The sequence below is a fragment of the Drosophila kikkawai genome, chromosome 2L (genome assembly GCF_030179895.1).
Source record: "Drosophila kikkawai strain 14028-0561.14 chromosome 2L, DkikHiC1v2, whole genome shotgun sequence".
In the NCBI taxonomy this organism is placed as follows: domain Eukaryota; kingdom Metazoa; phylum Arthropoda; class Insecta; order Diptera; family Drosophilidae; genus Drosophila; species Drosophila kikkawai.
This window is the reverse complement of record NC_091728.1, coordinates 12,994,121-13,019,746: the sequence shown is the minus strand read 5'-3', so window position 1 is coordinate 13,019,746 and position 25,626 is coordinate 12,994,121. Positions and strand designations below refer to the sequence as shown.

Sequence of the window (25,626 nt, the reverse complement as noted above, 5' to 3'; positions counted from 1 at the left end):
TATCTTTAAACTAAATTTAATATTCTAACATTAACAAGAACATTGTGTTTAAAAATACATTATATATATTTTTGAAATTAATTTTCCTAAAATATATATTTTTTATAATTTAATATTGGTAATTTTATATATTTTTAATACAAATAAACAAAACGAATACTTTCAATCCACAAAATAAACCCACTCGTATAACTCAAAAATGTATCTCACTCATTCTCAAAACCCACTCAACTCTAGTGTGGTGAGTAAACGAAACGAAATGGAAACGGAACGCAGTTGAAAAGAACCGTAAATTGTTCCACCAGCAACCAACAAAAAAACAAAAAAAAAAAAACTCCACTCACCATGGCAACAACAAAAGCAACAAAATATAAGAACTGTCAACAGCCAAAAACAAAATGACGAATTTATGAACTTCTCTGCGCCGTCTCTTTCGCTCCCGCTCTCTCTCACTTCCGCGTGCGAGCGAGATAGCCAATGCACTCAAATACCGCTCTCCACTCAACCGTCGACACTGGTTTTATCTCGCTTGCACTCATGGAGTGCTTATGGCTGGCTTGCTAGCTAGCCGGTTTGAGTGCATGGGAATGTGTTCGAATTGGAAAATGGAAAGGGATTTGGGGAATGGGAAATGGAAATGAGTTATATGCCCCGGCATCGCTGCTGGCGTCGGCGTCGCTGCCGGCTGCATGGGAATGCGACAGCGTTTGTATGACCATCTCGCTTGCACGACCAAATCGCTCAAATTGTCATAATTGAAAAATGTCTCGTTGTTGGTGTTGTTCTTCCTTTTGCGGTTTAACGTGAGATAGGATTACGTGACGTAAGGGAGTGACGTAATGTAGGATATATATTTTTGTATGTTTTAAGGAAAATATGTTTGGAAAAATTAATATATTACGCTAATTGAAACGTTTTTGTTACGGCAAATGTCTACGTAGTGAGCTACGGTGTGGAAAACCCTTTACTACGTCATAACGTAATCGACATCAGCTGTTGTTGTTTCTGTGTTTTGGGGGTCAGTTGACGTTGCTGCCTCTGCCAACGTCGCAGTTGACGTCGCTGTTAGCTTCGCTGTAGTTGTTGCTTTTGTTGTTGATTTTTGCGTTGCGTTTTTGCTTTTTTGTTTTCTTCTCAGTGTGTGTGTTTTTTTTTCGGTTTTGGCTTTGGCTTTGGCGCTTTTGGCGTTTTACATGGCGAAAAGCGAATTGGGATTCATTCAATGGTCAGCTGCGTGACTGTGAAGCAGCGACGGCGCTCCGGCATTTCTATCTCTCTTTTTCCCTTATTCATAAATCCCGGCGAGAAAATACGGAAAAATACGGCGAAATACGAAGATAAAGTACGGACGTTAAAACTCGAAAACTCGTCTAAGTAAAAGTGTTTCGAAGCAAAGAATACAGCAAAGCAAATGTGGTCTATTACAGAAAATTATTTAAAAAGGTTAACAAAAGTTAAAAATTAAGTAAACTTGGAAACGTTTTAAAAAAACACACATTTTTTACAATTTATTTCGATATTAATATATTTTAATACAATTTAGAAATAAACAAAAATTAAGGCTGTTTACAAGCCAGTAAAAGTGTTTGTTTACAAAATATCTAACTTGATGGCATTGTAATTCTCAAAAGGATTAAAATATCTAAAATCTTACATTTAAATATCTAAATTTTAAGCCTGAAAAAGGTGATATGAAAAGGCTTGATAAAAGATTCCGTTTATGGATTAAAATGTTCCCATAGCTTGCCCTTTTGTCAATAAATTTATACCAAAATATTCTAAAGATATTTATAATAAATATGTAAAATATATTAATTTGAAATACAAGTTTTTGGGGCTAAAACTGCAAAGATACAAGGCCTGAAATAATATTATCTCCACATAATAAATTTTAAATCAACTTTCAAACAGCTGATTCCACACCCAAAAATGTTATGAATACAAGGAACCAATTTAATCTACCGAAATCTAAATAAATTCTACAAAAAATCGGGAAAAGAGAAGAAATACAACTAAGTATCGGCCGCAAAATGCTTTTGAGCAATCAGCCGGCAAACGCGAAACCCCAGCAGCAAACGCAGCCTTCGTCGCCGTCGCAGAATTTCAAGTCGAAGCTGCAGCAACAAATTGCTAGTATAGCCAACGGCGGCAGCTCTCATCATCATCATCAGAGCCACCAGCATCAGCATCATCATCATCCGCTGGACAATCATAATCATCATCATCAGGCGCAGCATCAGCACAACATTTCCTTCGCCACGGATTTCTCAATTGCCGCGATTATGGCGCGCGGCGGAAACGCCCCGAGCAGCCGGGAACCTTCAGAACGGAGTCTGAGTGAGTAAAGTAATTTCCAACATCCCCTAAAATAGCCCAAAAAACTGAAGATACTCCATATAAATAAATGGAAATTGGCATAGATATTTGCTCCATTTTTTGTATGGGAAATCAGGAAATCATTGGAAGTTGCATATATTAGTGAGGGGTAATATATAGATTTACTTATAATTTTAATAAACTGAAAAAGAGCTTCAAAAGTTAATATAATAATATATAAATAACAAAGTTTATAGTTAAAATTTTAATACATAGGTTAGTCTAAAAGAGATAGCTAAACGTATTTCCTTTAATTCCTTCTTAATTTTTAATTATTAATAATAAATTGAATATGACAAAATTTTGTCTAGTTCTAAGGTTTCCTGCCTAAAATAATACTTATTTATTAATAATGATTATTGAAAATAATTTGTTTAATTCAACAACTGATCATTTATAAAGGCTAAGCCTTAAATTGATTGCTTTACGTTAGCTTAACAATTATTTACTTAACTAAGGCCTTATAAAATAACATTAATTCTACATTATTTAATGATCTTGACACATTATACTATTTATTATTAAAAAATAAAACCCCAAAATGGAAACTTATCTTATTTATGACTTGAAAAGCAAAACTTCAAGTATTCCAGGCAGTGAAAATAAGACAAAAAATTAATTTGCTTTCCCATCTTATAATCCTTGGCCATGACTAATACCAAAACTGGGTTAAATACAACACCAAGTAAAATAATAAATATGGTTTTCGCCGAGGAAAGCCCCAGCTACCATATTTTCTAGCTGCTGACGCCAGAAAAACAGAAACTCAATTAATCGATTGCTTAATACTCATACTCATTTTACGCCGCTGAAAAAAGTGTCGCAGCTGCATTATATTTCTATATTTTCCGTATAATTTTTTTCCGCCATTTTTCCTGCTGTATATAAATTATATATTGATGACAATGCAACGTTGATGACTTGATAATTGCGGCAAATGCGCGGCAATAAAATAATCAAAGCCTATTTGAATTCACGCGGCGGTGAGTGGCAGGGCGGGGTGGGATTTCAGTACATGACAGCGGGTCTGACATATATATATATGGTGTATATACGTGAATGCAAAACTATTTAGATGCCATAATTGGGTAGAGACAGCAGCGCAAACAGATGCATTCATTTGGCACATACACACACGCGCGGGAAATTAACATACGAAATTGCATTTTGTGCAAATAATTGAATTTTTTGGCATTATCTGTAAAATGCATCTGGTCGTGAACTGAATTCGCGTTTGTTCTCTCTGTGTTGCTGTGGCCGTAACGACTCATCAGCGGCAACATGCAACATGTTGCCGGGCAGCCAGCAGCAACTCCCACATATTAACTGGCCCCACTTTGATGTCTCTCTTGGCCACATCTATAAACACTGAGAGATTGATTAGGTATAGGAAACTAGGAGCATTGGGAAACCAGTTTTCGAAAGATTAATATTAAATAAAACATCTGAAGTTTAGTTATATTAAATATAATAAGATTTATCAAATGGTTTGGTATTTGATTTAAATATTTTCTAAGATTGTTTTAGGTAACACTCTGGTTTTTAATATATTTCTAAGCTAAGTCATAATTTTTATAATCAAAGCTTTTAATGAGTTGTGTTTATCTTAACAATTTGCATTTAAATTAATTTACTAATAGTTGTCAGCACTCATTACCTTAATTTCGATGCTAATTAAGCGGATATAACACTACACCTGGGTTTTATAAGCTAGCATTAAACAGCTTAACAGTTTTACAATTTTTAAACATTTGTTTTATCTATTATAAGTTATTTAATAAAGTTCAGAATATTATAAAAGTCTTTAATATAAGAAGTAATATAAGAAACTAGTTTAAAGAAAAGAAAGTTTAAGCAAAATTTGTATAAAACAAGAAAGGAAGCTAACTTCGGCACGCCGAAGTTTGTATACCCTTGCAGATTGGTTTTCATATTTATATTATAAATTATAATGCCGAAAACAGACACTAAACGGAGTTTCATAACATTTTACCTATACTTATTATGTTTACAGTTTGACAGTTACAGTTTACATTCCCAGTTTTACATTTTCTCTACATCTACGGATCACTTCTATGGCAGCTATATGATATAGTTCTCCGATTTTCATAATATCGTTACCAAAATTCTGAAATAATACTAAATGCTCATGTCTCAAAGTAGATGAAAATACGTTGAAAAACAACGAAGTTATAATTTTTTCTATCGTTTTCCCTATCGTTCCTATGGCAGCTATAAGATATAGTAGTCCGATTTTCATTAAATTTATACCAAAATTTTAAAATAATTCCAGAAGCTCATGTTTCAAATTAGATGAAAATACGTTGAAAAACAACGAAGGTATAATTTTTTCTTTTACTTTCCCTATCGTTCCTATGGCAGCTATAAGATATAGTAGTCCGATTTTCATAAAATTTTTACCAAAATTCAGAAATAATATATAATGGCCAAATCTAAAAAATTGTGCAAAAATGTTGAAAAACAGCCAAGTTATAATTTTTTTTCTAAAAATTTATCGAACATTTGTATGGCAGCTATATGATATAGTCGTCCGATCCGGCCCGTTCCGACATATATAGCAGTGAGAGTATATAGAAGACTATATGTAAAGTTTCATTCAGATAGCTTTAAAACTGAGGGACTAGTTTGCGTAGAAACGGACAGACGGACAGACGGACAGACGGACAGACGGACATGGCTAGATCGACTCGGCTGTTGATGCTGATCAAGAATATATATACTTTATAGGGTCGGAAACGTCTCCTTCACTGCGTTGCAAACTTCTGACTGAAATTATAATACCCTGCAAGGGTATAAATATTACACATTTCCATTTATTTCCTACATTTCTCATATGTAATCTTCCCATATTTTTCTCTTCGTGCAGGTCCCGCATCTGTGGAGCGATATTCCGGCCAGGATGCGGACGATGATGTGGATGTTGACGTTGATGTGGTCGACTGCAGTGACTCGGAAACGCCGACGGCAACATCAGCAGCAACTGCCACAGCAGCGGCGGCCGCAGCAGCTGCAGCAGCAATGCAGGCGCAGCAGCAAGCGCGTCAGGCGTTGCGTGTTGCACAGCAACAACAACAGCAGCAGCAGCAGCAGCAACAAAGGCAGCAGACACATCACCATGCCACAGCAAACAAGCAACAACGGCAAGATCACAATCATCACAGCAGCAGCAGCAACAATGGCAACATCAGCAACTCCAGCAACAGCAACTCGAGCAGCAACAATAACAAATCAAGCGGACATCGAGGGCGTTCAGCTGCCGCAATTGGAGGCGCTGCCACGCCCTCGCCGCCACCGCCCCCGCCGTCGCAGAGTCCCGAGGAAAACGAACGCCTGTCGCCAGAGGAATCGCCAGCGCAGGTAACCATATAAACCAGACACTAAGGGAAATAGTTGTACTTAAAGGGAGTTATAAAAAATTCTAAAAAATATATAAGGAAGTACAGGAATTCCCTTTCATCAATAGCTTTAAAAATAAAAGCTTAATTTACCAGAAAATAAATAGGACAAAGTATGAAATAAATCTTATTAAATTTTGATATTATATTGAAGTCATTTTTTTCTGTGCTTTTTGAGAATCGCGCATCTCCTCAAGCGTTTTTTACTAAAATCTCCTCCTTATTCTCTCCACCCTCTTTTTCTTTTCTCCCCTCTGGCCACGCCCACAGCAGCCCACGCCCAAGATAGTGGGCTCGTGCAACTGCGACGATCTCACGCCCGTTCAGTGCCACCTGGAGACCAAGGAGCTGTGGGATAAGTTCCATGAATTGGGCACTGAAATGATCATTACCAAATCGGGCAGGTGAGTAGAGTCATAAAACCATAAATACATAAATTACAGGGGCTTACCACTAAGTGAGTTAAGGGTTTCAAAAAAACTACAACAAGAAAATGTAGAAAATGTAGAAAATGATATTTTGCATGCCCTGATGCCTTCATGAATAGTACTTAAGTATCAAAGAATCACTTTGTGGTAGGCTTTTTAATGATAAGAGACATGTAAAGCAGACAAACTTGTGATTAAGATACATTATAAACTACAGAAAAAGGTATATTATTAAGCAACTAAAGTTCTTTAATTATATACTCATATAAAATTCTTTAAAAAGAGTACAACTTAGTCTCCAAGGGAGCTAAAGACTTGCACAACTTTCCATTATTATCCAAGCAATTTGTGATATTCACTTATCGACTGAAAGATATTTTCCGATAATCGATCACATTTGTGTTTGCCAAATCCCCGGGCAATGCACTTTGTGCATTTTATTTCATTAAACTTTCGTTGGAATTCAATTTGCCAAAGGCCTCTGGCCCCCCAGGTGAAAAAAAAAAACAACACAACAACGATTGGGGGAGTGGCACGGGGCAGTCCGGGTCATAATCATAATGACGCCTTCCTCCGGCTATCGGCCACCAATCAAGCCCACGACGAATAGTCCTCCAACGGCATAACAATCAATATAAAACTTTAATGCGCCTTTCACCCATCGACCATACAGCCGACTACCGGCCACGCCCCCATTAACGCCCCCCTTTAGCTCTTAACTGGAAAATATCAACAACTTTTCGGTTAGTTCTCCTCATTTACATGCCCAGCAATATATTTATTTTTTGTTGTTTGATTGACAAGGCATCGAAATAATTTGCCGTCGATTTTCGATTAGCAGAAAAGCCAAAGAAACACAAAAAAAAAACACGAAAAACACCTCGTTTCGTCAGCTGTTTTTGGCTCGAAAAAGACCCTAAAAACAAGCACATATACATACACTTGGTAAAAAAAAATACCGGGTTAAACGACTTTTCATTCGCAACTCAACAAAAGTTGAAGAAATTATTGCTTGACGATATATTCTCGATAGGATTCTCGGGCGGGTAAAAAGGGGGGGCGAATAGAAGGCAGCCTGAAACATAAAAGTTGTATTTTTGGGGGTAGAGGGAAAGAGTATACTTTTTGCTTTCTGTATTCTGTGTTTTGTAGTTTTTTGCCTTTTTACCTTCCCCTTTTCTCTTTCTTCAATAACATGCGAAATGCGCATTAGTCGCTAGGTGGTAGTTAGGATCGGGATATCTCTCTCCCTTCTCAGTTGTTTGGTTTATTTTTGAGGCTATTTTTAGAGAACAGGGAAGTGATGGAATTTTGGTAGAGAAATTAAATATTAAATAATATTTGCAAGGTTTTTTAAAAACTTAAAATTAGTTTTCTCAAATTTAATAAGAAGAAACTAGTAGATTTTTAAGTATCAAGACTTAAAAATATGTTAAAAATATATTTGGGCATAAGAAAATGAAAAATTATATATTTTTTTGGATTATCTTTTAATCAAAATTATTAGAAATAATGTATAAAATAGATGTATTATTTAAATAATAATTAAAATAGGGAATTTTCAAATTTAATAGACCGAAAATCTTACAATAAAGGCCTGAAAAAGTGGGGTACCATCTAGTCGACTATTGACAATCATAATGCGTTCATATTTTTTATTGTTTTGCCTCCGTGTTTTTACTTGTTTTTCCCCTGGTAACTTTTGTTTGTTTGGCTTTGGTGCTGCCCTAAACCCTTTCGCTGGACGTCAACAGTTGGGCCCCAAAAAGAAGAATATCTAACTGCCTTGCCAAGGCTTCTTTCCCTGCCACCCACTCGCTTTCCTCACCCGCCCGCTGTGCGCATTTACGACACATTAACAAATTTACTCCTTTGCGAGGCTACCTCCCCCCCTGGGGGCCCCCAAGAAATCCACACAAAGTATAAATTGCAATGTAATAGCTGCCGATTGTCGCGCTAACAACGCATTTGCATGTCCTTTGGCTTTTTGGGCCCATTTCGTTTCGTTCGTGTTGTTACGTTTCTGTTTTTGTTTTCTGTGTTTTTTTTGCCCTGTAATTAGCAAAAGGATACCGATGAGCGGTCGACACTTATTTACATTTGTGCGGGTTTGACGAACGCATGCAACACCATTGCAAAAAAAAAAAAATAAAAAACAGAAAAAGGTTGAAAAATACAGCAGCAGCAGTAGCAGCGGCGGCATTATAATCCCCATTCCCTAGCCCGATATCCATTTATGTCAGCACGTCGTTTGCTAGCTAAACATGTCCACGAAAAAATAGGGGCGGCAACACCAAGTGGGTGTGGCCATGCGGGACTCTGTGTTTTTGTTTGTAATTTTTTTATGTGAGTGATACATTTTAAATTGCAAAAATATGGCACTGAAGTCGAGCGAATGGCATGTCTTGTGGCATTTTGTCATGGGGAAAGGGGTTTGGAGGGGAACTATCCAGAGAAATGTTTGACTTATATGTATTCCAAGACTTGTAATTTATTGTTTTGTATTTTTTATAAAAGTATTAACTCTTTATAAACGTCTTATCCTCACTAAAAGATGTCTTAGGCTTAATAAATGATAATAATTTAGAAAGATCTTACACAAAAATATTAATAAATTTATTTGTTAGTACTAAAACAAATGTGTAGGATCCTTATAATCGTTCCTTTGGTTTTACTTATATTTCAAGACTTGTATTTAATTGTTTTCTATTTTCGTAATAGGTTTCTTAAGAGTATTAACTTATTTAAGATGCTTTAACCTTACATAAAATAATATTAACATTTCCCCAACCCAACTTCCTCAGCTCTTCCCTAATAAACCCATAAGTTTTCCCCCTTTTTCCGCTGCACTGTGAAAATGTTGCCTCCACATGCAAATGCGCATGCGTGGCTCTCATCAGAACGAAACCGTGAAAAGTGCACAAAAACCGCCTCGAATTGCCAACAAACATACACATTTGGTGGCAAAAAGTCTTTACTTTTGTGGATGATTTACAACCAAAGCAAAACGAAAAGGCAAAACACAAAACTAGATATATTTCTTTTACCTGTTACGTGGTCTCTCAGGTTAGTGGGATTCTGGCCTTTGTTGTGCGGTTGTTGAAATAAAATATCACGTGGTTTGCGATTTTGTCACGCTGTCAGCGGTTTTGAGGTTGGCATTTTCCTTAGAGAGAAAAACAAAAGGCAGGAAAAGTCAGGCAGCAGTCTGAAAAGGCGGGCTAATTGTTTGACTCCGCCGAATACCCGGAGTTTGTCAATATTTTGCGACAAACTCTTCACGCATATTAGGGCCGTGAATTCCTTGCCCCGGCAGGACATTCGAGGACAGTAGCCTGGCCCCGAAGGATGCATGGCAATTGCAATTTCCACGGTGCAACCCCTTGCAGGCCAACACCTAGCATATATATATACATATATTTTTCTCTCTCGATTTTCCACAACTTTATTAATAGAGGCAGCTGATCTGGGCCAAGTCGGGGATCATTTATCAGCTGGGAATGGTCATCGGAACAAGTTAATCTCCCCTCTGAAGGGCAGGAAAGGTGCACTGGGCCTGAATTATGAATTAATCAACTAATAAAAGATAGCCAAAACTGGGGGAGTGTTGTCAGCCGGCGATAAGATCAAAGTTATATAGTATTTTTTTGGGGTTGCTTTTTAGTTTCGCTTTGTTTTCTCTTGCTCGTCGTCGTCGCCGCTAATTTGCATTTTATTAATTTAGACCTTGCGGCTTAATTTGCTGTAACAAAGGTGTTGATAATGAATTGGCCGTATATGCCAACATATTCCTAATTGAAAGCAGCCAACAGCAGCAACCCCGAGAAATATATTCCGGCCACGACTACGTCCAGGGCCCTGGCAAATGGTGTGTAAACTTCATAATTGTAACCTTTGGCACCTAAGCTCTGCCGCCGCGTCCAAGGGAAACTGAGTAAAAGCCATTTCCCTAATTTTCCCATAAACAAATACATAAAATCCACACTTAGAAGCTTGGCCCGCGGGGCAAACTAAGCTCGACACAAAACCAAAAAAAAAAATAAAATAGAACTGGAACTGAAACTGGGCAGCGGTGTTGGGGAGTGGCTCTCGCCTTGGCTGCCCTCGGGCTGCTCTCTCGGTCTCATAAAATGTATGTAAATGCTGGAATATGATTTACGACATTTCCGCCTATGTAGCAACGCAAAAAAAAAATATAAGCGCGGGGGCTGCTGCATTAGATATGGCCCATAAAAACGGGGCGTGGCTGTTGCCCGGACTTTCACACATTTATGAGTCCCATTAGCAGGTCGCTATATATGCGCAAAAACCCCAAAATAAAAGGGATAAATATTTCGTACAAGAAGGAAAAAGAGTTTCATTAAATAGGAAACACGAGAAAGTAATCGAAAAAAAAGTATGAGTTAAAGAAAATATCGATAATAAACGTAATTTTTAAACGTTGTGAAATGTGTATATGAAAACAAAGAGGTTATTTAATTTTTATACCCTTGCAGGGTATTATAATTTCAGTCACAAGTTTGCAACGCAGTCAAGGAGACGTTTCCGACCCTATAAAGTACATTTATTCTTGATCAGCAGGGGAATCTTTCTAGACATGTCCGGAAGAAATCGATTTTTTGGCCATTTTTGTATAATTTTATAAGGGGTTACATCGTTAAAATTTTTGATTTTGATAAAAAATTGAATTTTCAAAATTTTTAAATGAAGTTTGCAGATTTATTAACTGTAGAAAATCTTGCACAGAATAGTTTTCCGATTTAAAATTAATGCTCTTTTGGCCGAGTTATGATATTTTTAATTTAAAAAAAATCAAGAAGTTTTTTAATATAAAAAATCCGATTTTATAATACAAAATAATATTTTTCTAAGTCAAGGAATCATTTCCGACCCCATAAACCATATATATTCTTGATCAGCATTAACATGCGAATCTTTCTAGACATGTCCAGAAGAAATCGATTTTTTTGCCATTTTTGCGAAATTTGATAAGGGGTAACATCATTAAAATTAGCAAAAATTGCCAAAAATTTTGATTTCTTAAAATTTTAAATTTGGTATGCAGTTTTTTTAAATTAATAAAAACTAACAGAAAACTGCTTTCCGAATCGAAATTAATGCATTTTTGGCTTAGTTATTATATATTTTAATTGTTACCTGCAAGGGCTGGCCAAAGTTAGCTTTCTTTCTTGTTATTCTTTATATATACTTGTGCATTTCCCCATTATTTTTTTTAGAGCGAAGTGTTCCCTTTCCCTTATTATTTACACCTCCTTGAACTTAGTTTCGTTACATTTCGCGAGTTAAAAACAAAATGGTAGCTTCCGGTTTGTTGGCTTCCGTTTTGAGACCCAAGTTAAGGTGGTCTTTCAGGCTCGAGTGCAGCTACTGTAGAGTGCAGAGTCCAGAGAATATATATGTGTATCCATAGACCGCGGTGAGCTAGTCAGTTATCCGTGCAGATATCGAGATAAGCGGAACACGTTAAATGCCCGCTACAATGGTGCTAATTGCGGCATGCAACTCGTAAAAGTTCAGCTGAAAAGGCTTACAGCACAAATTACAATTACAATTACAATTACAGGTGGATTCGTTTTGGTCTCTGATTGCGGCTGTGACTGACTGCAATAAATAGCATAACTCGGCCATAACAGTCAGGGCCCAGATGTTGGCTAAAACAATCGTGGTGACACTCCCCCAGCACAACAATAATGGGCTGTAAACATAACTCGAACAAACAAGACTCGTAATTCAAGTGGGCTAGAAAGGTGCAAATGGAACTAGAAAGTAAATCTTCAATTAAACCAGCTTAGCTACAAAATGTATATTCGTGTTACTTCAAATTAAGATATTACATATTAAATTTGTTTTTGGTTTGAGCGCCGAAACATACAATTATGTTCACAATTTTAAGTTCAAAAAACATTTTCCAAAACATGAAAATACTTTTTTCCTGTTTTGGAAAATGTTTTCTAAACTCAAAATTGTAATTTGGAGTAAGTTATACTGCGTATAAAAGTAGGTTCTGTGTTTCTGAGGCTTTTCCTTCTAAGTGGGCAGCTTCACTCTATCTTGAATGGCGCGGCAAAGTACCTCCAGAGTGGAGGCATCCATTTCTCTGACCAGGGCCAGGGTTCCCATTAATAGGCGAGCGTTCCTGTCCCTACACTGCAGCTCGGGGCCAACTTGATAATATTGGGATATATCGTCCTTGAGCTCTTGCTCCCGGCGGAAGGTGATGGCATCAACGCAGGCCGATGCCGAGGCAATGGCCTTGTCTCTGGGGGTGGTGCTTCTGTTATTTCCGGGTTTTCGTTCCGAAGGAGCCAAGCACTCCCTGAACAGCCACTCTAGGCACCACCGCGGCACCACGATGGCACGGTATCCTTGCCAGAATCTCGCCGACCTCCTCCAAAAGTGCCCCTGGAAGTAAGGGGCTAGGCTTTAGCATACGTCCTGGTTGGAAGAGGCTGGGGAACAGTTACCTGATCCACACTAGTCTGATCGGGAAGGATAACTTCCGGCTCTGAAGAGAGTAGCCGCCGCTCCTTGTGGGTTACGCGTTGTTCGTCCAGCGTCTTGAGCTGCGGCAGAATGCGCAGTACGCTGGATCTATAGTTACCGCCAGCTGCTACCGAACAGGGATTTTCAGCAAGGATAAGAGAGTTCAGAGATTTGGCATCCTTAAGATGCTGAAGTTCTTGGAGGTCTGCTATTCGGTTCTTTCTTAAAGAAAGATGATTGAGATGAACGCAATTCTTTAGCGATTTCAGCGAGCTGATCTCATTATGTCCCAAAACCAAAACTTCTAGTAATGGCATCTGAAGGATTAGGGTTATATCGGATAGCTGACAGCCCCATACATTAAGGGCCTTAAGTTTTTGGATCTCCGACGTCTTAGTCTTGCTCTTTACCAAATGTTCGGATAACTTATGTTGTTAAGAAGCTAAGGAAACAAAAGATTTGTGAGAAATGTATGTACCATATATACCAGAAATTAACATTTTAAAATGGGTAATGCCAAACTCACCTCAGAATGTTATTAGAGTTATTATAAATATGTAATTATATTTTAGATAACTTTTAGAAAGATTGGAAAGTTTTGTAGCTAGTTGTTATTTGTTCAAAGCGTTGAGTTGAACTGATCTTTGGGAATTGATTGTAGACCAGCTGGGTGTTTCAAGGCCTACTTTAGCTTAGAAACTTATAATTTTGTTTAAAAACAGCATACTATGTTCTAGGGATTTTTAAAAAGAATTATTTACATTAGTAGTCCCTCCTAAAAGGTTAAAGTTCTCCCTTAATAATAACATTTGCCTTAACAAATGTTGCACAATTAATTTGCCAAAGCAACTGAAAGCAAATCAATTATAATTAACCCAAACACAACAACACGGAGTTGGTTATGATACACAGTAGACCGTCGCTTAAGACAAATGACAAAAAAAAAGCTGGGACTGGGGCTGGGTCATTAGCGTCATTTACACTTACCTGCGGCCACAGAAACGAAAAGGAGTTTTCTTTTTTATTTTATGGGTGGAAACGGAATGGGAGGAGGCGGAAGGCACACACCCCTTAGACCGCCCGCTGAGTGAATGTCCTGCGTTCAGGACGACGACATAGCTTGCGGAAATGTGTCAAAAACGTGCTAAAAGTCATAAAATTAAATATGCGTCTTATTTACATACTCTGCCACCTCACCACCTCTTTACCTTTTTTATTTTCTTGTTTTTTTTTTGCTACCGCAACACAATGGCGGTCAATAAAAAAAATAGTTCACGATATTTCTACGTTTTTGTGTGAGTTTCTGTGGCAAGTTGAGGTATTAATTCGACGTGTTCTGAGTATATAGGAAACAAGTATATAATATAAGGCCTCGATCTGAGGATTATTTTAATGTAAATATTAATTTTAATAAAAAAAACTATTATTATTAATAATTAAGTAAACTATTTTAAGGGGTTTCATAGGCAAGAACTTGTAGTAGTTGAAATTTCTTGGCACAAATTCTTTTTTATATTTTAAATAGTTTTAAAATATTTAATATTTTTATTAAATAATAAACATTTTCTTTTAAATTTCTTTCTAATTTTAGACGCATGTTTCCCACCGTTCGCGTGAGTTTCTCAGGTCCTCTGAGGCAGATTCAACCTCCCGACCGGTATGCCGTTCTTCTGGACATTGTGCCACTGGATTCGCGACGTTACCGCTATGCCTACCATCGCAGCTCGTGGCTGGTGGCTGGAAAAGCGGATCCACCGCCACCCGCCCGCATCTATGCCCATCCGGATAGCCCCATCAGTCCAGAGGCGTTGCGCAAACAGGTCGTGTCCTTCGAGAAGGTGAAGTTGACAAACAACGAGATGGACAAGAGCGGACAGGTGAGTCAAGTGGAAGAAAAATATGGCTAGAGCAGGAAAATCTAGGTGGGAAATATATAAGCGAGAGGCCATTCCAAGTTTATTAAAGTATTATACGTCAATTTAAAACTCAAATGTAGCAGAAAATATTTTAAAAACTTTTAATAATTACCCAAAATAAGTTTAAGAGAAACATCCAACCCAAAATGACTTGTTTTCATTCTTATTTTCCACCAAAACCTCCAGGTTTTTGTGCCAATTTATGTTTTTAAACCATCTCAGAAGTTGGTTATGAATATTTTAGGCTGAGAGACAAACACATAAACTGGCGGCATTGTCTTGCACTTGGCGAGGACTCAGGATTCAGTGGGTTCAAACGGGTTCAGCCCGAGTTGCCAAAGGAATGCACATATATGCAAATGGCATTGGGCTCGACGCGCACAAAAATGAATGAAAATTGTTGGCAATTTGGTGGCAAGCAGCAAGATCTTGTTGGCTACCGTATATATATATTTTTTTTTATCACTGCCATAAAGGATGTGGATGGATATATGGATGCGAGGACAGTCAAAACAACCGTCGACTACTTTTTTATGGGCGTACATTTTTTATAAGGCCGGGCCACAACAAACGATTCGCATTCGGGGAATTTCCACTTCAAGTTTTTCTCCTCTCTCTCTCTCGACTTGCAGGTCGTGCTGAACTCAATGCATCGCTACCAGCCCCGGATCCACTTGGTGCGGCTGAGCCATGGACAGAGCATACCCGGCAATCCCAAGGAGCTGCAGGATATGGACCATAAAACCTTCGTTTTCCCGGAGACCGTGTTCACGGCCGTGACGGCCTATCAGAATCAATTGATTACGAAACTGAAAATCGATTCGAATCCGTTTGCGAAGGGATTTCGCGATTCGTCGCGTCTCACCGACTTTGATAGGTAAGTTGTTGCCCCATTTACTGATCTCTGCCGGGCTCCTATAGAGGTAGTTGCTCCCGTTTTCACTGTTTATGGGGTCATGTCTGATTTATGGCCTAATTTATGGTGCCCCTGCTTGAGTCGTAAATGCGATTCGGTAGCCAGAATCAGAGGCTCTCAGAGTGCTGATTAGCGAAAATGTGTGAAAGTGTTCGGTTGGATGCCATTCCTGGCAGCAACTTTAATTAGCGGGTAACGTGCCAGGAGGCTGAGTGAAGGGATCAAGAGGAATATAAGTCGATTCTGACATAAAAAGAAGCTATAGTTCCTTAAAAAATAACTTATTAAAAGTTTATTCAAACTTAAAAACCTTAGTAATTATCATGAACATTAGATTAAAGTTATTTATCTCCACACATTTGATCCACATTCGATCTCTGAAAGCTATTGCCACTCAATTAAGCCTGGAAAAAGTTAAAGAACTTGGCTTGGCTGCTTGGAGTTTGGCCAGAACCCGATGAGCAACTTGTTGGCTGCCGCCACTTCAGTCGGGGCAATAACATAATTACGTTGAAAGTAACTGCCAATTGCCGACACTAAACAACAGGAACAACAACAACTACAACAACAGCAGCAGCAGCAGCAACAACAACAAACAGCAACAAGAGCCACACATTCACTCATTATTTTCGTGTTTTCATTTCATGTACGAATCGGCATCAAAGTTAAAAGCGCCGATCTGTAATTTACGCCACTTAAGCCGCCGCCGTGCCGGCTACAACAGCAACATTGCTCTTTGAGTTGCTGCTGCTGCTGCGGCTGATGTTGCTGCTGCTGCTATGTTGCTCGTGTTGCTGTTGCTGGCGGCTGAGCATTTGCTGTCTTAATAGTCGCTGCAATACTTTGAAGTCGCTGTCGAAAAAAGGGCAGCAGCAGCAGCCCTAAAAAAAAAAAAAACTAAAAAAAAAGGGTAGCCCGCGGCCTGATCCTGTCGGGAGTCAGGGGAACATGTTGCCGAAGCTGCTTTGCAGACAACATGTTGCCAAAGCCAGGAAATGTTGCAGGAACAAAGGGAAATATTTGTAGAAGAGCTTCTTATTTTAAAATTTAATATTTAACTAAAAGAACAATAAAAAAGCAACATATTAAAATATTTTAAAATGTTTTGGAAGTACATTAATAAATTATTTATATTTAAAATTTAATTTAAGGCTTTCTGCTATGTTTAAATGCTTTACAAAAGAGCTTCACTTTCTACAAACTGAATATTTTACTCATTTTCGTATTCCAGAGATCCCATGGATGCATTCTTTTTCGACCAGCATATGCGAGCAGCTCCCCTGCGCTTTTTCCCCGATCCCCTGATGGCCCAACTGACGCCCCAGGAGGCAGATGCCGCCTCCTTGGCCCTCCTGGAGAAGGCCCGCCAGCATTTGCAAATGTTTGGCCGATCGCCGTACACGGAGATGTTACTACCACATTTATATCAGCGATCGGCAGCGCCACCACCTCCACCACCCGCTCCCCACCTGAGCGCCTTTCAGCTGGGAATGTGGCAGCAACAGTGGCCACAGCTGACGGCTGGATTTTTGGCTAGTGCCAATCAACAGGCGGCCTTGGCCTTGGCGGCGGCGGGTCAGGCCAATAGGACACCACCTCCACCACCGGCGGCAGTGGCGCCACCGGCACCAGCCACGCCCACATCCTCGTGCGGCTCGGCATCGCCGGATCTGAGAATTAGGCCGCAGCTGGGTCACTATCCGCAGCGCTTTAGTCCGTATCAGGTGCCGCAGCATCAGGCCTCGCCACCAGCCTCAAATCGGGCAGAGAGTCCTTAGAAAAGAAATTGATAACTAAACCACCCAAAAAAACTACCACTAAATCCCTAACCCCACCCCAAGGATAAGCCAATGTGGTTCTTGAAACTTTGATAGTTAAAAAGAAATTTTATTTAATTTTCTCATCTTTTAAAAAGATAGTTCAATGCCAAGTTTTGATTTTTAAAGAATTTACTAACATAGAAAATTGATTTATTTAATTTTAAATAATTTAAATATTTAAATTCCAAGGATTCATTGACCACATTGGTGTACCAAGCGAAATGTATGTGCAATGTTGTTGAAAAAAATATGAAAGTAATATCCATTATCCCCTGTAAATAACATCCAAAGATACACATTCGATGTTGCATGTGATGCTAAGGATAGAAAACCGTATCCACCGGTTTCACTGTATTGTAATTTCTCGTAGCATTATAACAGTATTAGTTAATTTAATTAGGCCTAGGCAATAATATATGCAAAACTATTCACAAAAAACTTTTGCTGTGTATTTTGTGTTTCGTTGTCTTTAGCCTCCCCCCACCCAAATGTGTGTTCCTAAAACTGCAAATTATTGTGAGAATTCCACGCTGAATTAAATCCCCCTTAGACACTCCCCCGTAAACCAATGCAAAAAAACAATTACTATAAACACTTATTTAAATCATGTGCAAAAAATTAAATAAATGAAAGATAAAACAGAGAAGGAGCGAAACTGAATAAACAATTTATAACACAAAGCGTGCAATTTATTTGTTTGAACTTTATTAATACTAGTGTTGTTTTTTTTGCGCCAACATGCAATGGCGCTGGACAATAAATGTTTGTTTTTTTTTTTTCAAAAAAATATGGCCAACGATTAATAAAGTCGGGAATAAAGTCTGGGCTTGCTGCAATGGCAGTTGCAGTTGCAACCTGCAGCAGCAGCAGCGGCAGCACGTGATGCGCAGTCGCGCATGGCCACACTGACATTTGAGCAGAGGGCAATGAAATATAATTTATAGAATTTTGTGCTCTTTACGAACGTCTAATTAATTACTAGTCCATGTTTTAGCTGCTGCCGCTGCTGTCGAAAGGGTTGCATGCTGCTGAAGTTGCACGCGACATGCGTCATCAATTTCTAATGATGTATGTCTGCTCCATGGACGTTTGTTGTTAATTTCAGTTGCCCCGCTCTTACACGGCCATTAACATTATAAAGTGTTGTTTATTAATACAAAAACAAAACAAAAAAAAAAAACCGTTTCACATGGCAAAGAGATAAAGGTAAAGTTGTGAATGGGAATTTGAGTGAAGCTAAACTCTAGAATGAATTATTTAATAAACTTAATGGGAATAAAGTGAAGCAGTAATTTCCGACCTCAAAAACAACACATACCTATATATTCTTGATCAGCATCAACAGGGGATTCATGCTTTCTTCTCGTTGACAATCCCCTCTACCAAAAATCAATCTCTCAATCGTCGCTAATCACCCATAGGTGATATACCACACACAAACACAAGCAAGCCAATCACATAGATACAATATTTAATAACTTAATTTTGAGGCCCATAGGCCACGTTCAAAAATTCAAATGGGCCTCGGTAAAAAAGAGGGTCAGAAGCTAAGCTTTGACTCGGGCGGGCGGCAACATTTAAATATGGCTTACATAAACCCAGAGAGCTGAGGCCTTTTTACCTAACCGATAACTAACCAATAATTATACACTTTGTAGCTTACAATTAAAAAATCGTTTTTGAGCCAACGAGCCAAGTTAATTTCTTCTCTCGGCCACTTTCCAAATGTCTTAATTAACGGAGTTCACATACCAGGTGGCTGGGCGTTTAGGAAAACTGTGAGAAAGTGTCATATTGTTATGAAAAATAAATATATCAACGTTTTTCCCAACAATAATTACAAGTTTAACGAGTTTTTTGTATTGGTAACACAGAAACTGGCAGTTCGATGGGTTAATTATAGGGAAGAGAAAATAATTAAAGAGTGATTTTGGGAAAGGTTTTGGTTTTGGGGAAGGGAATTTTGTTTTTAAGTTAAAAAGAATTTTTAAAAAATCTACCACCTTTCGTTTCTCTAATATATTCCTGCTTTGAGACATAAAAACGTTGTTATCTTCCTTGGCAAAGCGTTAAAAATTGTGTATTCCCATTATAAACACAGAAAAGGCTAAGCACTTCGGGTTTGTCCATGAAGATACCTTAAATTTTCTCACTCACTGCGACAAAGTCGTACACAAATTATCTCGCCACTAAAAATTTGCCTAATTTCCAACATAAATATGAAGGAGACTTATCTCAAGCGACCGATCTGGCAGGCTGACTAATTTTTTTGTGTTTCTTTTTCGGGGCACGGGACAGGAGCTACAAAACACCCCCAAAAAAATTAGGATGAGTCCTGGGATCTTGACCAGGCGACGGCAGGCGCTAACAAATTTATGTCTTCTTCGGGCTTAGACAGCATGAAAGGTGCTACTCAGGGCGAGGGTGAAAGTCAAGGGAGAAACACATCGGAAAACACAGAGAAAAAAAGGTAAAGGTAAAGGTGGACCCCGCTTAGCTCATTACACACAATTTGCAGTTAGGTGCGAGCATATAAATTCCTGTGGTGGCCTTATCAAAAATTATGTTTACCTTTTATCTAAATTATTTTTGTACAGCGGTTTCTTCTGGCAGATAAATTGGATTTATTTGCAGTAGCTCTAGTACCTTGATTTCTTTTGAAAAATATATATTTAAAAACAATAATTATCTTTCTTGTTCATGGCTAAAATATCGTGATCCACTTAGGTGTTTTGATGCAATGACAACTACACATTTAATGACGAGGGCGGGGCCCGTACACATTAGCCATGAACATGAGTTAATTATACCATAAAATTTATTCAATTTATCAAAGAGCCAACATGGAACAAAAAAAGAAAAACAACGCTATAAACGTCAGCATGTCAAATGAAGATACCCAGTGTACATTTAGCTCCATGATTTGGCAACTTTTTGTGGCGTTTTCATTTCTGAGTGGTATATACCACAGAGTGGCTATGAGATGATAAATGATTGTTATTGGATGAGAATTTTAGAGAAAAGAGAAGTTCTAAAAAATCTAGAAAACAAAAGGTACATATTCAAGTTTTCTTATAGGAAATATAAACAGATTTATTACAATATTCTTAAGCACTCTAATTACTTTTTAAGCTATTTTTAAGGTTCATAATTAGCCCAATCACAAAATACCCTAAAATAATATACATTTTAATTACGGGCTACAGTACTGGTTTAAGTACTTCTTAAAATCCAAAAATGAGTTTTAGAAAGCCACCAAAGTGCTGTGCAAACTAGCCGGTATTATTAGGCCTCAGGCGAGGCCTGTTTAATTATGGTAATTTGAGTGCACATACACACTTTTGTATATTAAATAAAGAGCCCGACCGAGTGCAGTTTTTAACAAGAGAGCAGAGAGTGTGGAGAAATTAATTTCACGACACAGAAATGTGCCAAAGGCCCCTTGGCCTGGCCAACAACAAACGAAGCCTACATCACACTTCAACACAATCGGGCAATTTCATCGAATGCCATGGCGAAAGCGGGGGGGTTGAGCTGGGAGCGGGGTGTCTGGATGATGGCCCCAATTGCATTTCACGTTGCGCCAGTGAAAATTTCCACCTCCCAGTAGTAGCTCGTCCTGCAATCCTGCGATTCTGGGCAGGCAAGCAGGCAGGCAGGCAGGCATGCATGTTGTGCTTGTGTCTGTCTTTGTCTGCATATTGAAAAGTTGCATGTTTAAGCATATCCTTGCCAACACTTTCCAGGCTGGACACACTAACTACATGTGCTATATACTTTGTATGGGATATATATTTATATCCAAGGCGTCGTCCGTGTCCGTCCGGGCATTGTTCCGGAAGTGCTCGCAGTTTAAAGCTTATCGCTGCAATTTAAGTTGCTCCTGCCAGGGCTAAGAAATAGCGATACCCAAGGATTATGACTAGGAAGAGGGGTATGAATGTTATAGGAAAATATATATATATCAAGACATTAGCTTATCGTGGATATAATTACATAAATTATTATTATAATAATCAAGTAAATACATAGAGTAACGAAGATGTTAACCAACTCTTTCTTAGTAAACGTATTCCTAATTCTATAAATGTAATTTCAAACCTATTAACCATCAAAGTAAACCCCTAAAACCCTTTAAAAATACATTCCACCCTATAAAAAATAAAGAAATTATCCCTTAAAGGGTAGCAATTAAACCACAACTCCGGATTCCCTAACCCATTTAGACGAAAGTAATGCCATTGTAAATTAGTTTCGCAATTTCGTGCACGCTGCCGCCTGCTTCTGAATCGTTCAATGAACTTGCCGCAAAAGGAGGTTGTGCTTTTGAAAGGTTCATTAGCAGCTGTCAACCGGCTAATGAAGTGCCCAAGAAAAGATCCTCAAGATAATCGGGTAAAATACTATATATATTATATGGGCTAACTGTTGCCAGCAAATGAACTGTCTGCTGATTGATCTACTGAAGTCTTCATCAATATCAGGCAGGGAAAACTTGACAATTAATAAATGACAAGTCTGCATTAACAAATGCAATGAGGCTATGAAAAATGTACATTTCATTTGGAGCCAGATGCAAAAACACCAGCAGAACAACACACACACTCAAGCGGCGAAAGTATCTGTCAGATATGAGTGTGTACCAGTCTCTTGGTGTTGACATTTGAGAAATTTGTAGCTCATCTTTTGCTTGCATATCTGGATGCCAGGCGGCGCACAGGCCAAAATTCAAGAACGGAGACAAAAACTTGCCACTAATTACAAACAAGCAGAGACACACGCTTCCACACACACACACACACAGCTGGAGTGGCACATTTGCACATGCGACCGCCCAGAATGAAATGTATCTTGCGGATATATCCAGGCATCTGCTGCTGCTTCGTCAGCCTCACCAACTTGGGGTTCTGTGGGGGCGGCGTCAGCTGCAGCCGACTTAATTGCCAGGCTTATATCGTTATTGGCTGTAATAAGATGTCAACGCTGCGCCAAACAATTTTCCGCAGTTCCATAAAATCCGAAAACGTCGGAGAATTACGTGTATCTGAGGACCATGTGATGTATCTGTGTGATGATTACGTGTATCTATTACTATTTCCTTTTATAAAAAGCATCTGGAAAATATTATATTGATAGACATAGCGGAAATGTATTATATTTAAGCAGTTTTTAATTTTTAATAAATTATTTAAGGAATTTATAATATGTGAAATATATAATTTTACAGTTTCTTAATATCTAAGCTTTAGGTCCCCTTTTAATATAAATCTGCTAAATCTTAATTCTTATTAATCTTATTATTTATATAAACAAAATCTTGAAGAAACCCCTGCTTAACTTTTTCGACTAAATATTCTTATAATTTTCCATCATATCTCTTTTTTTATCACTCGCACGCGCTTCAATGGGCCACGAAGTGATTTTAATGTCCGACAGGTAAAAATAAAAAACTATATTTTCCATCATAAATTTTCCTAGATCTTTTTTTCTTTAGTGGCCTTCGCGTTTTTCGTCGCCTTTACACATTTTTTATGGCCTGTGAATTATGTGCGACGATGCATGGAAAATAATAATCAAAATAATCAGCGAGCGAAAAAAAAGGCCAAATAAAATTTAATATTAATCAGGTGCGAAATATGCGACAAGCAGATCAAAGTGTATGATATTTATATATAGTTTTGGGATCGAAAAGAAAATATCTACATATGTATAATATCTGAATTTTTAACTTTTGCTGATAATATTTTGATTTTTCTTATAAATTTATTATATTTTTCTTTAATTTAAATTTTATTTATGCAAAACATATAAAATTCCCAAGAAGTTTACACATTTTTAAGATATTATACAACATTTTATTAAAAATTTAGAAGGAATATGTATTCACAAGTTTAATTTCCATAAAGCAAACACATTTTTCTAGTTTTGTCTTATTTTTACACACTTTAATTTAACTAAAGATGCTAAATAAAACCCGTAGGAAAATCGAGCAGGGAATTTCCATGCGAACAGCCACTGCGACGAATGCGAAATGAAAGCGAAGGAGCAAAAAGAGCGCAGGAATGGAGAAAAGCCCCAGACGACGGGTTTTTTGAGTGAGTGCAAAACTTGCTGGCGGCCATTTTGGCGGGGGGAGGCCGAGGCCGAGGTGTGTGTGTGCGTGCGACAGAAAGAGAGATAGAAAGAGAGCCACTTCCAGTGAGAGGGGAAACTGAGTGCAAAATTTTGAGTGCTAAAAAGCGGATGATTGAGGGCGTTTCTTGGCGAAAATGGCAGCAGAATGTTGAAAGCTCTCTAACTGCGGCGCGCACGCACTCCAAGGTAGGGGAGAGCGAAAGAGAGGGCAAGAAGCTCTCAGGCGAAAGAGAGGGCCTGATAAGGGGCTTGCAGGTGGGGGTGGGTGGGCGTTGAAAGAGAGGGTGGCCGAAACAAGATGGTAGTTGCAGCAGCAGGAAAGCAGACAACTTGCAACTTGTCCGTAGCTTGTTAACAATTGCAGCACTCAAATAAATGAGCCACAAGGAGCTGGGATTGAGTGTGTGTGTGTGTGTGTGTGCTGGTATGTAACTGTGTGTGTGATTACACTACGAAAAATAAGAACTACATCTAAGTTAATAATTAAAATTAGAAAGAAAAGTTTTTGTGTTAAAACTTGGTATAGATTTGGAGTTAAAGAATCATATTTTTGACTATTTTTCGATCCAATAACTTTTTTAATGGAATTTTTCTACAAATGTACTTATAAACTCTAAACCATTAGGCAAAAATTAATTAATTTTGAAGAGTTGAAACCTTAAATATTGTCTTTAAAGTACACAACATATAATAAAAATGATTTACCTAAATAGTAGATTAATTATTGCTTATACTTTATTTTACAATTTTTCTAAATTTTCTTTTTGTGCACGAAGAAATTAGTTTTTGGCCCAAGAAGAAGCAGCAGATGTTGCTGCCTTACTGTTGCTGTTGCTGCTGCTTGTTGTTGCTGTTGCCGGTGCTGCAGGCAATATACTTAATTAAAAGTCGCACGAGACAAAAGCCGAGCAAAAACCGATTAAAAAGAGCAAGATTTTTGCCCAACTGCTGCAGCCCTCTTCGAAAACTCCTCTCCTGCAACCTGCCACCCTTTGATTTTAACCCCCAGGGGAGCACTACCTCCCCCTTCTTTCCCTTCTCCTGTTCCGCCTTTCACTTGCAATTGTTTGTCACTCAACAACGTTGTTTCTCTTTTATTTTCCCTTTCAGTTGTTTTCTTTTTTCTCTTATTTTTGGCAGGACTTTTTTTTAGTTAGCACATCAAAGCGTCTTTTCCTCTGTGGTTGTTGTCGTTGTCGCCGCCAATTCTGATTATTCACATCGATCGGAATTCGTGAAATTTTCACGAATTGACACTTTTAGCCACTTGGGTGGCTCATGTCGCTGGTTCTAAATTTACACGCACCTTGTGCAGCTGCAATTGTTGCAGTTGCTGCTGCTGCTGCGGCAAGTAGATGTTGCGACGACACAGGGCCTGATGCAATGACAAACCAATTGATTCGATCGAAATGCCAACAATTTATTCACTTGTGCAAATGTATTTTGTGTGGTCTAAACAGTGGCCAAGAGAGGTGAAATCGTGGGAAAAAAAAATAGTAAACACAGATTTTTCGATGTGTTAGAGTAAGATTAACCCTCTAGTGCCCAAGACCGCCTCTAGACGGGCAATGTTAAAAACACCGTTATTTTATTATTTTCATTCCTTTTCACACGGTTTTCCGTTTTTTCTAATTCAGGAAAGTCCAAAAATTAAGTTCGTTGCGTTTGGAATACATACTAGAGCTAGCGCAAGCTGCTGTATTCATTTGAAGTTGAAAATTTGTGCAAATCGGACAAAATAATTATTTTGTAGGTAATGCGACATGTAAATACTTTTTTTTAAAATTCGAAAAAAATTAGAACAAAAAATTGTACTGTGTTGCTGACAGTCTCAATGACATTTACAATAAACATTTTAACAAAAAAAATTTTTTACCTAATTTTTTGTTGGCCTATCTTTCCAGAACTGCCTTCATGCGGTCCAAGGTTTTAGTCGTATAAAACTCGATCCGAGCAAAAGTAAAATTTTTTCCAAAACAAACATTCACTTTTGATACATACTGAATCCAAAAATAATTTTTTTTTTGAAAAAAAAAATTTGGGCACTAGAGGGTTAAATATTAATCAAATTAGCGCTTGAATTTTAATTATTTAAATAATAAAACAAACTATTTA

General features: G+C 38.0%; 3 protein-coding genes across 3 annotated transcripts in view; 1 reads left to right on the top strand and 2 right to left on the bottom strand.

Moving 5' to 3' along the window:
• Positions 1-25,626, bottom strand: part of Hel25E (ATP-dependent RNA helicase 25E) — a 219,398-nt gene that overhangs the window by 54,705 nt on the left and 139,067 nt on the right. The gene's annotated exons all lie outside the window — the stretch shown is intronic.
• Positions 1,249-17,956, top strand: H15 (T-box protein H15). Its single transcript, XM_017176643.3, has 7 exons — positions 1,249-1,443; positions 1,912-2,337; positions 5,264-5,754; positions 6,063-6,196; positions 14,316-14,601; positions 15,273-15,517; positions 16,788-17,956. The coding sequence occupies exons 2-7, from the start codon at positions 2,031-2,033 to the stop codon at positions 17,332-17,334; spliced, it is 2,010 nt and encodes a 669-aa protein (XP_017032132.1). The 5' UTR covers positions 1,249-1,443; positions 1,912-2,030; the 3' UTR covers positions 17,335-17,956.
• Positions 12,030-13,409, bottom strand: LOC138929527 (cilia- and flagella-associated protein 410-like). The gene is made up of 3 exons (XM_070288961.1): positions 13,251-13,409; positions 12,706-13,166; positions 12,030-12,643 (listed from the first exon to the last, which is right to left on the bottom strand). The coding sequence occupies exons 2-3, from the start codon at positions 13,039-13,041 to the stop codon at positions 12,269-12,271; spliced, it is 711 nt and encodes a 236-aa protein (XP_070145062.1). The 5' UTR covers positions 13,042-13,166; positions 13,251-13,409; the 3' UTR covers positions 12,030-12,268.